This window comes from Hemiscyllium ocellatum, chromosome 25 (genome assembly GCF_020745735.1).
Source record: "Hemiscyllium ocellatum isolate sHemOce1 chromosome 25, sHemOce1.pat.X.cur, whole genome shotgun sequence".
NCBI lineage: Eukaryota > Metazoa > Chordata > Chondrichthyes > Orectolobiformes > Hemiscylliidae > Hemiscyllium > Hemiscyllium ocellatum.
In genome coordinates this window covers 20,629,468-20,648,089 of record NC_083425.1, presented here as the reverse complement: position 1 = coordinate 20,648,089, position 18,622 = coordinate 20,629,468, and the positions used below count along the sequence as shown (strand labels likewise).

Genomic DNA, 18,622 nt, shown 5'->3' with positions numbered 1-18,622 from the left:
TGTTTCAGAAAATGTATCAGTTAGATTTGAGCTTGTCAAGAGAGAGAACAATGATTCAGTAAACTATAAGTACTGCAAATACAAAATAGCAATCATCCAACTGAGAAAAATAGAAAATTTAGATTTTAATTATTCCTTTGAAAAGTTTTGGGATTATGGATTTTATCCTATGAGGAAGTGAATACTACACTACGTAGTCAATTAATTTTAATGATGCAGTTAAACTACAATTATAATTAACTGTTCTATACTGAATTAAAAGGAGCCATATTGAAAGAAAGAGACCGTAGATCATAGCAATATAAACACAATGTGAATTAACTGTGATCATGAACTCAATTGCTATAATGCAAAACAGGGATTAAAGGGGCAATCATACAGTCGCCCACAGTTGTATCTTTCTATAAAGGCATTGTTTTACATGGCTCCACTGGTGCTTTATAGTTAGTGGCTTTCTTGCAAAAGAAAGGAGAAGAAAAACCCTAAACTATAACATACACTATTGAAATTCAGTACGTTGAAATTTAGGGATTTAATAATTCTCTGTTGAATCATTAAAACCAATGGTTTACTAGTTTAACATTTGCAGTTTTCGATAGCTACTGTGAAGTCTTCACCTACATTTGACACTAATTACTGGCCAGAACGGTGTGTGTTTTATTTTAAATTTTCTAATTCCTATTTCAATGTTAATCTCAGCTGGATAACACGGTTGTCTCATGTTTTGATATTTTCAGCACAGAAATTTTGGTGTACTTGATTTCTGTTCAGCTATATTTGAGGAAGTTTCTTTATTCTCTTCTAGTTCTACATATGCCAGCAAGGAAAGTTTTACAGTGGGCTCAAGGGAATTTTAATTGCATGATTTGAATTTCATCCAAAGTTGTCCCTGAACACAGAAATGATTAGGATTTTCCATTGCGAGAGAATTAAAACTTGCTGACATTTGTTCAACATAGGTCAATCTTTTATCGAGAATTTAATTTCAGAAAAGACTTTTTTCATGGTACCTGCAAGGATTCATGATAATTAAGATAATATACAAATATTTACAATCAGGGCACCCACATGATTTCCTCTATGACAGCACAGGTACATAAGACAGGAAAAATCAGGAAACACAAATGATTTACATAAGCACAATGCATTCTGCATTTCCAATAAACTGCATTTAATACAAATCCATCTGTACAAGCCAATTTTGTAGATTTGATTTAGGATAAAAAAGTGCAAATGGCTCATTCCAAACCTCTGGTCTGACCTATGTTTGCAGGTCTAGATCAATGAGTAAAAAGTGTGCATTTCATTGAATTAACTGAGCTTGTAGAACTGATTGAAGAGCATGGGGGCTACATGTCAATTCTTGACTCACTTTGAACACTGTCTTGCATTAAGGAAAGGATAAATTGGCTGAGAAGGATAGCAAAAAGAATAGCTGACTCATATGACCAAGTTTTTTGATAAAGGTAGGTATAGGTTATGCAAATGGATTGTCACAAAAGTTTGAAGAATGTACCATACATAGCAAACGTTGCAGAAAAATAATGGGGTAGGTGGCTGAAGGGATAGAAAATGGCACGGGATCAGAAAACAGAGTAGTGGCATATGGTTATTTTACAAATTGCCAGGAAGTATGCAGTGGTGCTGCCTCAAAGTCAGCACTGGAATCAATGTTCTTTTGGAATGACCTGAACTTGGAAATGTTGTACTGAACAAAATCTGAAAGTTTCAGAGAAGACACAAAGCAAGGAAAAGGACTAATAATAGACGAATGATTGCAAATGAATTCAGGAAGACATGCTGATGAAATGGACAGATGGCAAACAAAATTTAACAAAGTTTTAAGAAGTCTGGAGTAATTTATTTTGTTGGGAAGAAGAATGAGGGGAGGCATTTGGAATGTTAACATAATGATTGCTACTGAACTAGAAATTTGGAGGCCTGGATTAATGAATTCAAAACCAGTGAGTTTAAAAAAAAGTTGAAATAAAAAGTTAGATCATTTATGGTGACCATGTAACTGCCACACTGCTGAAAAGCCCTAAACTAAAACAAAGAACAGCAGATGTGGAGATCCGAAACCAAAACATAAATTGCTGGAGAAACTCAGTAGGTGTGGCAGCATCTTTGGAGAGAAAACAGAGTTAACATTTCAAGTCTGGCAAATCTTCATCAGAACTTCCAGATGTTGCCAGTGCGAGTCTCTCCAGTAATTTCTGTTTTTGTTGCTGAAAAGTCCACCTGGTTTACTGGTCTCCTTTAGCAAAGGAGATTTAGCATCCTTACTTGTGTCTTCAGATAGGAATGTAGTTGACTCTTAACTACTCCTGGAATGGGTTAGCAAGCCACTCAGTTGTCAAAAAAGGTAGATCATGTTCTCATTGTCAATTAGTGTTAGAAATAAATGCTAACTTTGCTCATGGTACCCACATCCTATGAATAAATAGAAGTAGCAAGCTAAACTAAATAGTACAATTTTAAAGGAGGCGCAAGGTCAGAGAAACCTACAATTCTGCAGTAATCAAATAGAGTTACTGGCCAATTCTGTGCACCACACTTTACATGAAAGGGATCAGAGGAGATTCACCAGAATCGTATCAAAAATGAAAGATTTCAGTTCCCTAGGAAAAGCTAAACCTGAAACTGAAAAAAAAATGGGAGATTTAATATTGATACTCAAAAGGATTTGCATTTAGTGAATAGGGAGAAACTACTTTCTATATCAAAAGTGTTGGTAACTAACACACAGCATATTTGCTAGTTACTGTACCTCTATATAAAAACATTTTCTTTTCACGCAAGTTATTGTGATGTAGAGTGCACTTTTGAAGATGTGGATTCAATAGTAAATTTCAATCAGGAACTGGATAAAATTACTAGGCCTTGAGGAAAGCGGGGGGGGGGGGGGGGGGGGGGGGACTAATTGGATAACGCTTTCAAATTGACAGAAAAAAGCATTTAGGATCGGATGGCTTCCTTCTGTGTGGTATCATTCCAATCATCCTATGATGAACTTCCCTGACCTGAAATGCATTTAACAGTCGCCATCATTTCTTCAGTTTATTTTGCTGTGGTTTGCAGGAGAGCTTATCGTTCACATTGCTTTTCTTTAAATCCACAAAATAAAACAAAGAACTGCGGATGCTGGAGACATGAAACCAAACAGAAATTTCTGGTGAAACTCAGTAGGTCTGGTAGCATCTGGCACTTCTGATGAAGAATCACCAGATTTGAAAGTTAACTCTGCTTTCTCCCCACAGATGCTGTCAGACCTGTTGAGTTTCAACAGCAATTTGTTTTTATTTTCCCCAACCGTGTATGAAGTGAGAATCAGTCATTGTAATACAATAAAAGAGAAAAAAAATTCTAGTTCTTACCAGTTTTTCTTTATAAAGTTGAGTGATGCACATATGAGTCAGGGTGGGCTCTGCCTCACTGAGATCTGCTGTGCTTTACCACAAATAAACAACATATACTTCAGCAGACTAAATAATAGAGTTACACATTCAGCCTGTTGTGTTTGTGCTGGCTCTCTGTAGGGCAATCACCTCATGCCATTCCCTGCCTTTAGCCCACAGCCCTGCATTTTTGTTTTCCTCTTCAGATAATAAACCAACTCCCTTCAGAAAACTTAACTGATCCTGCCTCCACCACATTCTGAGGACCACTCTATATCCTAATCATCTGCTGAGTTCAAAATATTTTAACTTGCATCATCAAGGCTTCTAACTGTGTCCTCTGGTTTGCAATCATTCCATCAGTAAGGAATTGGTTTTTCCCATCTACTCTGGCCAAACCCTTTAGGATTTTGAATACTTCTACCGAAACTCCTCTCAACCTTTTTTCTTCCAAAATGAACAAGTAACTTCTCCAATCTATTTGTGCAATGAAGTTCCTTACTCCTGGAAGCTTTCTCGCAAATCTTTTATGTACCCACTAAGGCCTTCAACATATTTCCTTCAGTGCAGTTCCCAGCATTGAACATAACACTCCAGTTGACGCCGAAATAGTGTTTCATATAGATTAGCACATCGTCCCTGATTTTGCATTCTATGTCTCGAAGTCGAGGATGCACTATTAACCAATCCTTTACATATATCCAGGTCTCCCTGCTCCTGCAACTCCTTTAGAACAGTACTTTTTCATTTTTTAAAAATATTTTCCCCTCCAAAATGAATCACTTCACCCTTCTCTACATTAAAACTTAAAGCCACTTGCTTACCTATTCTATCTAAATCCTTTTGAGTTCTACTCGATCCTTCTTATGGTTTGCAATACTTCCGAATGTCATATCATTTGTAAATTTGAAATCAACAAAAATACGACAAGATACAATAATATACTCTTGCCCCTTCAAAAAGTAAATGTATGGACTAGATGACTGGCTGAAAACTTGAAACATTCAGTATCACCCATGGGTAAATAACATTGGCAAATAACCTGTAACTATTGTTGATCAGACAATATGTTAATACATACTGGTACTTATGCACTGTAGCTCAAATGCTTTATTTTACAACAATCAAAAAATTATTTTTATTTGAAACACATGCAGGGAGGTTTTACAATGTGGCTCTGAGCACCGATACTGACCTTGTTTCAATGAAATCATCTCTTAATTTTCCAGCTATCCACCTGTGGGGAGTGGGAAAACGACATTGCTCTTTGCCAACTTTAATTGCTGCCTGGTCATGCTACAAATGGCTTAATTGGAGCCCATGTTAATACTCTATTTTTGGTTTAATCTCACATAGGCAGTGAAAGAACATTATTATTTTAAAAGTATAATAGGTCTTGGCAGGAGGGCTGGCAGCAGTTATGGTAAATTACTGCAAACTCAACTACACTAATGCCAACATCAATTGTGTCAGACTGAAACTGCAAAGATCGGAGTAAATCAAAAAGCCTGAGTATAGTCCTACTTCGAATAGTCTGAACATTTCCTTTGTTAAATTTGCCACCATAAATAAGGCATAGCTTTGCTTTTTGATCATTTGCACTTACGGCAAGATCTAAAATTGTGGAACTCTCTACAGCATTCATTTCACCAGTTCGTGCAGTTATGCTTTCTAACCATTTAGAAAAATATGTGACATTTTTGATCGAAAAATAACAGCTATATCATTTGGTGTAGTAGCTCATATAAAGATTTTCCTTACCTCACTTCCCTACCACTCTGCAATAATGTCCACACCCCTTTGGGGCCTCTGTAATCTGGGATAGATGCAGCCTGCATTAAGCAGAAACAAAGTAATATCTTATTATTTCAACAAAGTACAAGTAAAAAGGTCTGTTTGTCAAAAGAAAATGCATTTATACAGCATTTAACATATTAAACTCTCTCAATGCAGTTCTCAGGATTTGTCACTGAGCCACATTAGAAGATATCAGGACAAATGGTCAAAAGCTTGACTGAAAGCTTTAAGGAATATCTTGCATGAAATGAAGGAAAAAAACAAAGTTGCAGAGAAGTTTATGGTTAGAATTCCAGAGCTTAGGACCTAGTAGCTGAAGGCAACAACAGAACAATGAAAACATGCATTTTGCTTAATTTAGTTAATCCACCAGCTTAATGTCGAACATTTCTACAGTAACATTACTGATAATAAGCAATCCCAGTGATACTTACACTGCTTATAAAAAATACAGGATGAAAGAAACTGGTAAATAACATGCATCGAATGTAATATTTATCAGATTTACTGTTTGTTCTAAGTCATTGAATTGGATGATTTAGAATAACATTTTCATTTTTAAATGCAATTGATGTAAAGTGATAAAATGTCATCCTTGAACATCAATTGAAACGCAACGAGTTACAACTTGTGTTTACGTTGTTTCACTTGATGAGTGTTTCAAAATCTCCACTCTGACAAACGTCAAGGATTGTAACTGAAATAAATGGATACATGATCAGACCTGTCCACAAAAGCTTTCTGTTACCCAACACACTCTTGAAAATGCCTCATAACTATGCACGATATAGACAAATAAATCATACAGGGATGTGCTAAGAGGTACTTTCTATTGAAACCAAGATATATTTATTATCTCTAGATTTTCAAAGTAAGGGCTGTGTCCTAATTCATTGGTTGATACATAGAGATATTCATACTGAGCCTGTCTTGCATTTTAGCAAATAATGCTGGCAGCTTGAGTGCCTTGAATTATGGTGCTCTCATATCTTGGCCTAGATTTGAGGAGAGTTCCTTTCCCCCCCTGATAAAACGAGACATAAATAATTTGGCAACTTTAGAAGTGTCAGTAAATATTATACAAACTATGAAAAGTTGCTGCTTCTTCAGTCATGCAGCCTGAGGAATGATTTGTTTTTAAAGTCATGAAAAGGCTGATTAGACTACATGTAGAGATGCTAATAAATCCAAGACGGTCACCAATAAAATCAAACAAAGAATGCAGGAGATGATTTCAAAACAAATTACGAGAATATGAAACTTGTTATCACTGAGTGAGGTTGAAATGATTGGCACAGATGCATTTAAAGGGAAGCTAACGAATTAAGGAAGAAAAGAATAGAAGGATGCCTTTAATGGGGTGAGATGAAATAAGGTGGAAAAATACTTCTATGAAGTAAATGCTTGCTGGCCACAAAGACCATTTGTGTTCTGCTAGTTTATTGCAATCAACAGTTCTATTTCTGCATTCAACATATTTTGTACAGTGCTTCTGAATGATATCCAAAAAGCTAAAATTATTCTACAGCACTGACTATTTTCATTCAAAGCAATGGAATCAAGCATTCATATCAGTCTCACCCTACTTAGGAAAAGATGGGTTATTACAGCTTCTCATGCAAACTCTGACTGTCTGTGGGACCACACTTTTGAACTGATGCAATGAAAATCACGTTAGCCTTTAAAATTTGACAAATCGAAGAATGCTACACCTATAAACTGTTTCATAGAAGCTTGAATGAAGACGACTAAGCAGAAATAGCTTGAAATTCTTGTGATCTGCTAATCACGGCTCTCATTTTTCTGGCTTGGTTATAGGATTACCTTACCGTGCTGATTCCTGCACCAGAATAGATTACTGGGTATTGTGCTTCTTGTATAGCTGCTGCCAGCAGATTAACTTTTCTCCTTAGTTCTTCAGGCTCATCAATAACCTAACAAAAATAAATAGCAGAGATGTCACAGCCTAAATGCTTTAAATGCATCCACCGTACAACAGCACTTTAAAGAATTGTATTTTATAAATTATTTAAAAGAATAAAAATATCTTGCATTTATAGAATGCTTTTCATATCTAAAAACATCTCAAATTGTTTAAAAGCAATTAAAATCTGAAATTCAGCACAACACAATGGGTAGCATGCTGGAAATCGAGGCCTGATTTTCCTGAAGTATTCAGAAAAGTTAAAGATTTGATAAAAGTACGTAAAATTCCCAAAAGTACTGGCCTTTTAGACCCAGATAGAAAGCACGCACCAAGTTTCTGTATTTAGCAAGAATTATTTATTACAAATTAATAAATTAAAGCTATAGGTAAATAATTCTGAATCATCAACACATAATTCTACAGTTTATAACTTCCCTTACAAACAAATACAGACAGACAAGAAAAATGGATGTTATGGGCAAAGACTGGGAAGGTAGTTCAATGACCCCTGACCATGGGGTTTGCTGTTTCTTGAAGTTCTTCCTTCTGGTACTTTCAGGAGGCACTTTCTTGCAAGAGGCACAAGGTGACCAATTCACACTTATTACATCTCAAATTTATTGGTTAAAGGAACAGCTTACAGAAACATATTGTCTCTCTGCAGATTGAATGGGCGCTTGGCAGAACACTACGTTCCATCTGTAAAAACGACCCAGAGCTTCCAGTTGCCTGCCACTTCAACACATCACTGTGTTCTCACACTGACATTTCTATCTCAGACCTCCTGCAGTGCTTCAACGAGGTTCAGTGCAAGCTGGAAGAACGGCATTCTGTTTGGGGACCCTGTAGCCTTCAGGACTCAATAACAGAGTTCAATAATTTTTGAAGCTGAATACCCTTTTTCATGTCCTTTGCCCACTCCCATACCCAGTCACAGCACAACCAACCCATTTTCACTTATTCATTGTCCTCATTATCAGCTTTTCTCCTTCCCTGGTTTACTATCATCCATCCCTTTGTCTTCTCTCTTTTTGGGCTCCATTTCCACCTATCCACTCACTCCATTCCCTATCATCAGCATAACCACCACCTTTTTCTAGCTATTCCATTATGGTGAAGGGTGATTGAACTCAAAACGTCATCTCAGCTTTCCCTGCATACATACTGCCAGATTTGCTATGTTTCGCCAGCAATTTGTTTTGTGTTAGACATCTTTGCATTCTTGATTAACACTTATTCTTCAGTCAAGATCATTTGGTCACTGTCACAAATTGACTGCTGAGTTTCTTACATTCCAATAGTGACCACTTTTCAAAAGACGTTGTGAAAGGCAAGGAAATGCATATTCTTCTTCTTGGATCCAGTAGAAGGAATGGCAGAAATTGGTCATGACAGCAGTCCAGTACTACAAGAAGTTTTAAATATATTTAAAGTAATCTTTCCTTGAACGTAAATCACTATTGAGCAAATCTGTTGCAGTGCACAGCTAATCAATGTGGAAGCTCAGGAGTCAACTACAATGCACGAAAAAATTACTTACCTCTTCAAGTTTCCTCTTTCGTGCCTCAGTCTTCTGTTTTCGCTTTTCCAACTCTTGCACAGTATCAACACATGCTGCAAGCACAGCGAGGTCATCCTTTGTTCGTAGTTCTTGAGGTTTTTGTAGAATTTTGGATACCTGCAAGAGATTCAGTGATGGAGATATTAGAGGAAATGGGTCAATAAAACGTGGAATACATTACCACCAATTGAAACTCAAGCTAATTCAATTAGCTAAGTTTCTTATACTTAGTGAAGAAAAATATTTTTCAAGTTGATACTTAGAAAGAACAGGAAAACTAAATAAGAACAGATAAATACAATGTGGATCAAATGAAAATATTCTTCAATAAGTTTTACAAACAGCCATCTCAGGAGTATTACTTTGCAAACTTTAATCTCAACAGATACATTCTTAATGCTAGCAAGTTTAAAGTGTACACTGTTTAAAACATGAGAATGTCATTAAAAACATGAAAAATGCATACTTTTATTTACAGCCCCAATTTAATATCACCAAATAAGAGTCTGAAACAAGGTTTCAATGCCTGTCCTGACAAAATAAGAGACAATTTGTACTCAAGTGAATTCATTTTATCACTGTACCTATGTAGTTCTTGTGCAAGAACCTAATGTCACTTCCATAACAACAGAATCTGTCATGTATTGTACAAGTCAAAATGTTTCCTCTTAGCACATTCCCAGTTTATAAACCCTAAATATTTTCCCTTGTGTAATCACTCTAATTAATCATAAACATGTTTTCAAACTTACGTGTTTATTGAAAAGGTAGTACACAGATAAAGATAGCAAAAAGAAATTAACTGTTTACCAGAATGTCTTAAACATTTCAAATTTCACAAGCCCACAGTGGCTGAGGTTAGTACTGCTGCCTCACACTCTCAGGCAACTGTCTGACGGGAGTTTGTACATTCTCATGTCTGTAGGAGTTTCCTTCAGATGCTCCGGTTTCCCCTCTCAGTCCAAACATGTGCAAGTTAGGTGATTGGTATGCAAATTTTCCCTTAGCATCCAAGGATGTGCAGGCTAGGTGGTAGGGGGTGGGGGTCTGGGAGAATCGGTGTGACTCAATGGAACAAATGACCTACGTCCACCTGAAGATTTCTATAAATAATTACACTTCGAGTTTTGAGAAGATTTGAAGCTCAGGTTGAGGTTCTGGATGTAGGTTTGCTCGCTGAGTTGGAAGGTTCATTTCCAGACATTTTGTCACCATATGGGGTAACATCTTCAGTAGGCCTCCAGGCCCAGCACTGCACATAACTCCTGCTTTATGTTTATATGTTTGAGTTTCTTTGGGTTGATGATGTAATTTCCTGTTCTTTTTCTCAGGGGGTGGTAGATGGGGTCTAACTTGTTGACAGAGTTCCTGTTGGAATGCTATGCTTCTAGGAATTCTCATGCATGTCTCTGTTTGGCTTATCCTAGGCTGGATGTGTTGTGCCAGTCAAAGCGGTGTCCTTCCTTATCTGTATGTAAGGATACTAGTGAGAGGGGGTCATGTTGTTTGGTGGCTAGTTGATGTTCATGTATCCTAGTGGCTAGTTTTCTACCTGTTTGTCCAGTGTAGTGTTCATTACCATTCTTGCACGGTATTTTGTAAATGACATTAGTTTTGCTTGTTGTCTTTCAAGGTTCATGAGCTGCTGTTTTATAGTGTTGGTGGGTTTGTGGGCTACTATAATGCCAAGGGGTCTGAGTAGTCTGGCAGTCATTTCCGAGATGTCTTTGATGGAGGGGAGAGTGGCTAGAGTTTCTGGACATGCTTTGTCTGCTTGTTTGGGTTTGTTGCTGAGAAATCAGCAGACTGGGTTCATTGGGTACCCATTCTTTTTGAATACACTTCACTAAGGTCCTATTGACAACTATTATTTACAACTTCAGTGATATGTCTGCCCCGGATGGAAAATGTAAATATGAATTTTAAGCATTTTGTAATGAAACTGAAGTCTCCAATGTATTATTATTGCATCCCGTGTTTCATCAATACAACATGTAGACATAGTAAAACTTGACAAAATTAGAGATATACAATGAAGCAGTTATCATGTTATTGAATATTATAGATCAGCAACATCTCTGAACAAATTGATTAGAAAAACATTTTTGTTCAGTGTTAGAGGCAGTTGAATATTTAATCTTTGATATAGTTACAAGAATGCCAATAGTATCTCATTAAAATGGCCATATGCTGTTTACTCATGTGCCAGACATTACCAACTTTAAACACATACTCATTGCACTAAAAGAATAGCACTGGAAGTTCTAATGTAGTTAATTTAAATTACAGTATCAATGAATTTCAAACCAGGCTCTTGCCATGGTGTCTCTATGTTAATTAGCAGTATACTATCTCGCAAATTAACTGTGAAGTGACTCATGCCGACATGCTACCTCTCACAAAAGCACCCATCTGTAGGCAAACCAATTCGCTTTCACTCTGAAAATTGCATTTTTTATTTTCATGATAAATTGGGGTGCTTTGCAGAGAATGCATTGCAGTAGTGACTGCAAAGATTATTAAGACTAAATCATGGGATGCAGTGCCACATTGAAATCAGCCAGCATAACCTTCCGAATGGCCCCAGTCACAGCTGGCTAGACAGCACACATAGGAACGTAACTATTCTTCCCACCACAGCACCATGGTTGATCACAGGAATTGGTTTGTGTCGCTGCATCAAGCCGTGCATGGATTCCTGGTACACAAACACCAAGTGTCACTACCTGTCCCCGGTGTTGCAAAGGATGGGCCTGGCCTCACTGTAGTTGTGGGGCAGTGGGTACCCCCTGGTTCTCACTGGGTGGAGGGTTGACTTCAGGGGATCCGTTGTTTCCTGATTGGGAGGAAATGCCCTCCTCTTTATCTATGGCGCTCTGTCTCTTCTTCTGGTGGTGATGACCTTCTTTGCGCCCGTCTTCCCCAGCTGAAGAGCCGGCCATCTCTCCCTCATGCAGCTGTCTTTTCCCCCTTTGCTGGGAGGCTTTGGGGGCCTGGCAGGATTTTCTCTTCCTGTTTTTAACAAGTATTCACTCCTCTGCCTTCTCGATTACCTCCGCCTCCACTGCTTGCATCTGCCCAGCTAGAGCTAGGATCAGCTGCTGTGTCTTTCCGCTGGCTGCTGCCTCCTTCACTCCAGCCTGTTCTTCTTTCTGGGTGCCACCAGTCTCCGGTTCCCTGCTGTCTGGGTGGACCTTGCTGGTCTTTGGGGGTCCACGGCTCACATTGCCACCTCCAGCCATCTGTGCTTAAGTGGGGTCCCCCCCCTCTTGAACAGGTCTTGTACATGTGGCCTGCCTCTCCACACAGGTTGCAGCTCTTTGCTTCCTGACAGTCCTTAGTCAGGTGACCCTCCTGTTTGCAATTCCTGCAGATGGTCACCTTGCAATCCGCCGCCACGTGTCCCACCTTCCCGCAGGTTCGGCACACTTTCGGCTGCCCTGCATATGTTAGGTAGCCTCTGCTCCCTCCAATTGCGAAGCTCGAGGGTGGATAGAGAATGTTCCCATTATCATCGACCCTCAGAGTTACCCTGACCTACCGCTTACTGGTCCAGATCCCAAAGGGGTCGATCACATCGGTGGCTTCTCCTTCAACTTGGACGTAGGAAGGTCAGGACATCAGCCGCAGGAACATAGGGGTTGTACATATGGATTGTAACAACCCGACTCTTCTGTGCAGGAAGCACACACAATGGGATCGCCGACAAGATGGAGAATAGCAGCTCCCCCTCCTTCTCCTTGAAGACCTTCAGGAGCTGCTCGCACTGCTTCACACTTCTGAAGGTCACATCAAAGTAGCCTGCCCCAGGGAAATCCTGCAGGCAGTACACATCCGCTGCGGCAAACCCACAGCATCCCAACAGCACTTTCTTAATAAATAGGATGCAATCGACTGGTGTACGACCCTCTACCTTCTTCACAGTCACCCTGTGTTTCGAACCCCCAGTCCAGGGCTGCGGGCAGCTGCTGAGGCCATAGCTCTTGAGGTTGGCTGGTACCTGAATTGGCGTTAGGCCGAAGCCAGCATGAAGATCCATCAAGAGCAGGTCAGCACAACCAAACGATCCTCCAACGTCCGATCACGATCCGGCGATGATCTCCACCAGCTCCGACGACTCGCAACTCGACACATGTCCTGAGAAGAACAGACACTTGATCTTAGCCAAAAGGCCGAGAAGCGATCGCTGTCTTCAGCCTAATGCCAATACGAGGAAAGCCAACTGAGAGCTATGGCCTCAGTCGCACCCGCAGCTCAGGCCAGGGAATTCGGAACACAGTTAGGCTGACTGTGAAGAAGGTGGAACAGCATATACCGGTCGGTCTGGCAGTGTTTGATAAAAGGAATTTGTTAGAGAGTACTGTGGGTCCCAAGCAGCAGACATCTAGTGCCTGCAGGATTTCTCCAGTGCTAGGTATTTTGAACTAACCTTTACGAGTGTGAACCAATGTGAGAAGCTCCTGAACGTATTCAAGGAGAAAGGAGAGGCTCTGTTCTCCATCCTGTCTGTGGTGCTGCTGTGTGTCCTCCCTTGCATGGATGTGTTGGGTTGTTACAATCCATATGTACAACCCACACATTCCTGCAGCCGATGTCCTGACCTGCCAGAGAAGGCATGCGCAGGTGGAAGGAGACATTGTGGACCCACTTGGAATCTGAACCAGCAAGTAGCAGGTCAAGATGACCCTGAGGATGGACGCCAGTGGGAACATCCTCCAGCTTCGCAGTTAGAGGGAGCAGGGGCTACCTCACGTATGCAGGGTAGCCTAGAGTGTGCCTAACCTGCCGGAGGACCAAACACATGGCAGTGGACTGTAATATAACCATATGTAGGAACAGATAGCTGGAAGTGGCAACATGAACCATGGACCCCGAAAGGCCAGCAAGGCACCACCAACCAGCAGGGGAGTGGAGTCCGGCAACACCCAGAGAGGACGGACAGGCTGGAGTGGAACAGACAGCAGCCAGCGTGGAAGCACAGCAGCTGACCGAAGCTCCAACTGGACAGACAGAGGCAACGGAGGAGGAAGCCAAGGAGATGGGGGAGTGGATTTCACTGAAATACAGGAAAAGGAGAACCTGCCAGGCCTACATAACCTCACTGCAAAAGGAGGAAATGGCAGCTGCATGGGAATAACATCAGCAGCTCCTCAGATGGTGAAGACGGGTGGAAGGTTGTTCATCACCAGATGAGGCAGAACACCACAGGAGTAAAAGGAAAGAGTGCCCCCTGTTATGAAGATGTGGGTGTACATTTGAGAGAGTTAAAAGCAGCAGAACTACCAGACACAGCATCAAGCATTCTCAATAAGAATGTAACAAACACTAGGTTGAACAACTCAAGCTTGCCTGGAGACAAAACAAATTCGAATTTGGCCAATCAGTTTAAATTATAACCGCAATAAAAATATCTATTTTCAATCAAATTTGAATTGAGCATATTGACAACCTCAAAAACACAATCCGATGTTCTGGGGTATAAGATTGGGGAAAATTGAACAGTTGAGGGGAAAATTGCTGTAGACTGCTTGAAAAAAATCTCTCTTGAAACTCCCTTTTCGATCAGTAACCTTTAAACGCAGAAATTCCTAACAAGAAAAAAGACGATACAGGAAGATCCGAAGACAAGAGCCTACCGCTGTCTGGTTCTGAAATAAGAAGTTTTGTTCTGTATTGGGAGTATTATACAAGGGTAGGTAAAAACTAGGTTAGTGAAAAAAATTGCAAATACTGGTTAGTTAATTATTCTCTGTTACACTTCAAGTTGTTAATTTTTACTTTACATAGTTCTTGGCCACTCGAATTTTTACAGATTACCACATGCGATAAATCTTTTCTGTGTTGCTGGTTTTCAGTTACCAGCCGTGTAGTAACATCCCCAACTGGGAAACAACAGACCCTCCAAGGGGACTGGTAAAGCCCAGACCCCATCCGGTGAGAACCAGGGGGTACCCACTGCCCCAAGTAACTGGGAGCCGCCATCATGTGGCAGCCCCTCTGACAGACAAAACTGGACTCTGCAGACCGCAGTCTCAGCCTGATGACACCAGCGTGGGGAAATAACCCCTGCAAGGGTCACACAGTTTGCCTACACCATGAGGATACAGACAGCCGCCCCAGGGAGAGGGCCATCGGTAAATGTACAATAGCAACCTCAAATTGTAAAATAGGGGTTAAAATCGAGAGTACTAACGTGTGTAGTGTTAACTCTTCCACACAATGTGTTTGTACATTGGTCTTCGAGCCAACATTAAAGCAGATGTACTGTTTCTGCAGGAGTGTGGGATACCACACCTCAGCAGTGAGAGGAGATGGAGGCAACTTCATCTCCGGGGTTAAGGAGGTTCTGGGTGGGCACCTCCTCGTCACTGGTGTTATGTAAAGAAACGCTCCCCTGAAACTAATATGCATGCCCCACTGGGTAAGAGGGAGCGGTTGACCATCCTGCAACAGCTTCCACTTTTGCTGGCTACATCCAGGACGGTCACTCTGGCCAGAGACTTCAATCGTATCGTTGATACAAATGGACGATCCACCAGGTGGGGGGGGAACGACAGTGGAAACAGTCAAAGATGCCAAGCTGCACAATGTCTTCAGCACTCCCTGCAGATGGAGGGCTGCGTAGATACACTTGGTTATGGGCAGATGAGTCTATCAAAGATCAACACCATCCGGGTCAGGTCTGCTCTGCGATCCGTGATTCACCTCGACCAAACCTGTGCTATACCAGGCAGGAAGACTGCCGAGGGTCTTGCACTTCTCAGGTGAGAAGGGCTGTGCCTGTGAGATCCTTTAAGCATGCCCAGATTCTTTGCACCACTACGTGCTGCCCAAGAAGCGGCTGTGGAGGGGACAAGACTGTCTCACATGGCGGGGAACTATGCAAAAGGAAGTCTGGAGAGGAACGCAGTGGTGTTTGTTGAGGTTCGTCCAGGGTTGCTCTGTGTTCTACCATCCGTTTTCCACGATGCACACTGAGACAAACATCAACTGTGCCGGGAGGACCATCAACTCAGTAAAAGACGCTCTTTGATCTGTCCAAAACTTAGTGGTCTTCCAGCTGAAGGAGTTGACCACAACAGTGTTGCAGACTGGCACATTCCAAGGTCCATGTCTACGTGCTGAAGCTTGGGGCAGCTGCCACCACGCCACAGTGAAGGAAGACCACCATGTAAGGCCCTTATACCAAAGAATAACGGGGGGGGGGGGGGGACCCAGTCAGTAATTGGGCTCCGTTGATGCCTCAAAGCAGCAACAGCAGAGAAGAGATCGTCATACATCTTTTGCAATGTGCCTTTGCAAAGAAGACCCAGACAGAAATGCAGTGGTTTCGGTTGAGGTTCATCCTGAGCATCTTTGCGCCACAGGACTTTGCACTCCATGACCTCTTTCCCAGGACATTCACCAAGCCAAATATTGACTATGCCTGGTGGACCAATCAACTTGGTGGAAGATGCTCTTTGGTGTGCCCAAAACTTGTTGCTCTTCTCATGCAAAGAGTTGACCTTGACCGACTGTTACAAACTGGTACAATCCAAGATTCAGGACTACATGCGGGGGGATGCAATTAAACTTAAGGCAGCTGCCACCAAAACACTGGTGTAAGATCTCAGATCTTTCTTCCAAAATAGGAGGCTCTGTTTCATTGAGATACCCATGTCGCCTTAATGGAAATGAAAATAGTTTCCTTTCATGTTTAGAAAATGTCTTTTGTTGTTGCAACTGTGTTGAAGCTCTAAATGAGAAATGTTAAAATTCCACAGTATTTTCTGCAGGTCTGTACAGAACTGTTCTGTAGTGGTATTTACAGATAATTTATGGATAAAGTATATTTTAGAAACAAAAAAAATTGGCTCGTATTTCCTTTTACTCAACAATTTGCACACTTCTGGTCAACTCTTTGAAATAACTGATTGCACACTGGAGTGCAAAGCAAAGAATCCAGGCACCTTCTAGTGCTTTGCCCAACCAGCCATGGTTCACAGCAAGGAGGCATCGCATCCAATTCTATCCTTAACTCATCCTTAAACAAACACTCAGACAGAAGGAGCAACAACTTTAGCAGTACCCCTCCATCCAATTACAGTGACTGGAACAGGTCTGACCACATAGATCCCCAAGTATGGGATCCCTGATTCGGACTATTAACCTGAGCCAATCAGACAGTGCTGCCGACTGCATTTGGTCAAATAAACAGGAGTCTCCTCTTCCGCGGTTACATTCGAGCCCTGCTATCTTTGGAGAGGGAGCACACAGCATCCAAGAATGCTCTCGATGCCTTTAGGTCAGGGTGGGCACCACAGGGAATGGAGTGCTTTATTTCTCCCCTCCAACCTTATTCTGATTTAGTCTCCTCCTTCTCCCTCTACCCTCCCCCTTCACATTTTCAGGTGAGCATTGCCCTTATCAGGTTTTGCTTGTTGATGTTTCACTAACCACATGGGTACTTTCCTGGCGGTGGGAAACTTAATATAAACATTACTGCCGGGTCCCCTTTGGGGGCAGTGGTAGTGTGGCAAAATAATTTTTTTTTCTCTTTTTAAAAAGTAAGAAAAAAGTTTAAAATAAATTTACATCTCAGCAATTCTCCTTACTCTGGGGACTGGCTCTGAGCTAGCTGGTCAGAGTCCACGTACTGTGAACATTTAAATAAAGGGGGACTTGATGATAGGATACAGCCTCCATGGATTCATTTCAGTGGCAATGAGAGAAAACAGTGTGCTCCTGAAGAAAATTCAGTCAACAATCGACTTTGAGTTGGGGTACGCATTTCTGGCATCATACTTGTATTTGGGAAACTTGACACATTCAATCCTTACATCAAAGACTGGGCCCAAAATGTGGTAAAAAAAAGCATTTTTTTCCCCAGACAGAAGGAAAGTAACAGGTCATTCTGGACAGCTTGAGGACCTGAGACATCCTCGGTAATTAGGAGTCTAACATTGACTGAGGCACCAGATACTAAAATCTTTTATGATCAGACAAATTTAGTTCAGAATATTACAACACCAAGTCTCCTCTAATTTTATGAATCAGTGGAATCATAACGGGATTTTTGACGAGATTAAGATGACTGGCAGGGGCTTGTGATTTTGGGTTAACTCTGAATGAGATGCTGAGACACTGTTCGGTATGTAGGATTAATAATGTAACCATGCAAAAACTACGAGCTGAAGCTCAAACAGCCTGTATCACTAGAAAATGTGGCAAGTGGACCGTGCAAGCTACATGGTATTCCAAAAGAAGTGGACGCCCTTGCATGTTCAACTGAACTTAAGAACACCGACTTGAGTGTAGGCAATCACACAGCCTCACGCTCAACATATCCTGAGCAGATGGATCCTAATTCAGCCCACAGAAAAACCCCAAAACAAAGCTGAATCTCAGCCAAATGGCTAAAACGTTCTTCAGGATCCAGGCCAGCAAGCCATTGTAGATGCAGATTCGAGATAGTAAAGGAGTCCTACAAAGCCTGACTTGAATAAGAAGTCATAGGTTGGTATCCAGGCCAATGCACACCCTGGAAAGTCCACCTAAATGTGACTTGAAACAGTTAAATTGCTCTGCAATATCCAAACCTGAACCAAATAATTGTCTGGTTAAATAGACACTCTGTTCTAATGGAGGTCAACAAGGTTTGTTTTGGACTCCAAGCTTAAATTTGTGCAAATCCTCAGCCAGACAGAGGATGTATACTGAGGAATCATTACAGATTATGGGTACGACTTCAGTTCCAGTCTCCTATGAGAAGCAGTTGGTGCAGTTACCACCGATTGTAGTAAAAGGCTTGGGTCCGAGATCGATGGGGCAGAATTGATTGACAAAGGTTCACCTTGATCAGCTCAACATTTTTTGATTAGAAAATAGCTGCCTGACTGAAGCCCAAATTAAATACTCGCAATTTTTCAGGAAGGTCCAGGGACTATCAAAGGAGCCACG

General features: G+C 41.1%; 1 protein-coding gene across 1 annotated transcript in view; it reads right to left on the bottom strand.

Annotated features, from left to right (window-relative positions):
- sirt7 (sirtuin 7) overlaps positions 1 to 18,622 on the bottom strand; it is a 34,947-nt gene that overhangs the window by 12,142 nt on the left and 4,183 nt on the right. Inside the window, exons 2-5 of the mRNA XM_060844493.1 lie at positions 8,663 to 8,800; positions 7,025 to 7,129; positions 5,160 to 5,230; positions 3,378 to 3,450 (exon numbers count right to left, since the gene is read on the bottom strand). Of these exons, the coding sequence (XP_060700476.1) occupies positions 3,378 to 3,450; positions 5,160 to 5,230; positions 7,025 to 7,129; positions 8,663 to 8,800 (387 nt within the window). The remainder of the gene's footprint in view (positions 1 to 3,377; positions 3,451 to 5,159; positions 5,231 to 7,024; positions 7,130 to 8,662; positions 8,801 to 18,622) is intronic.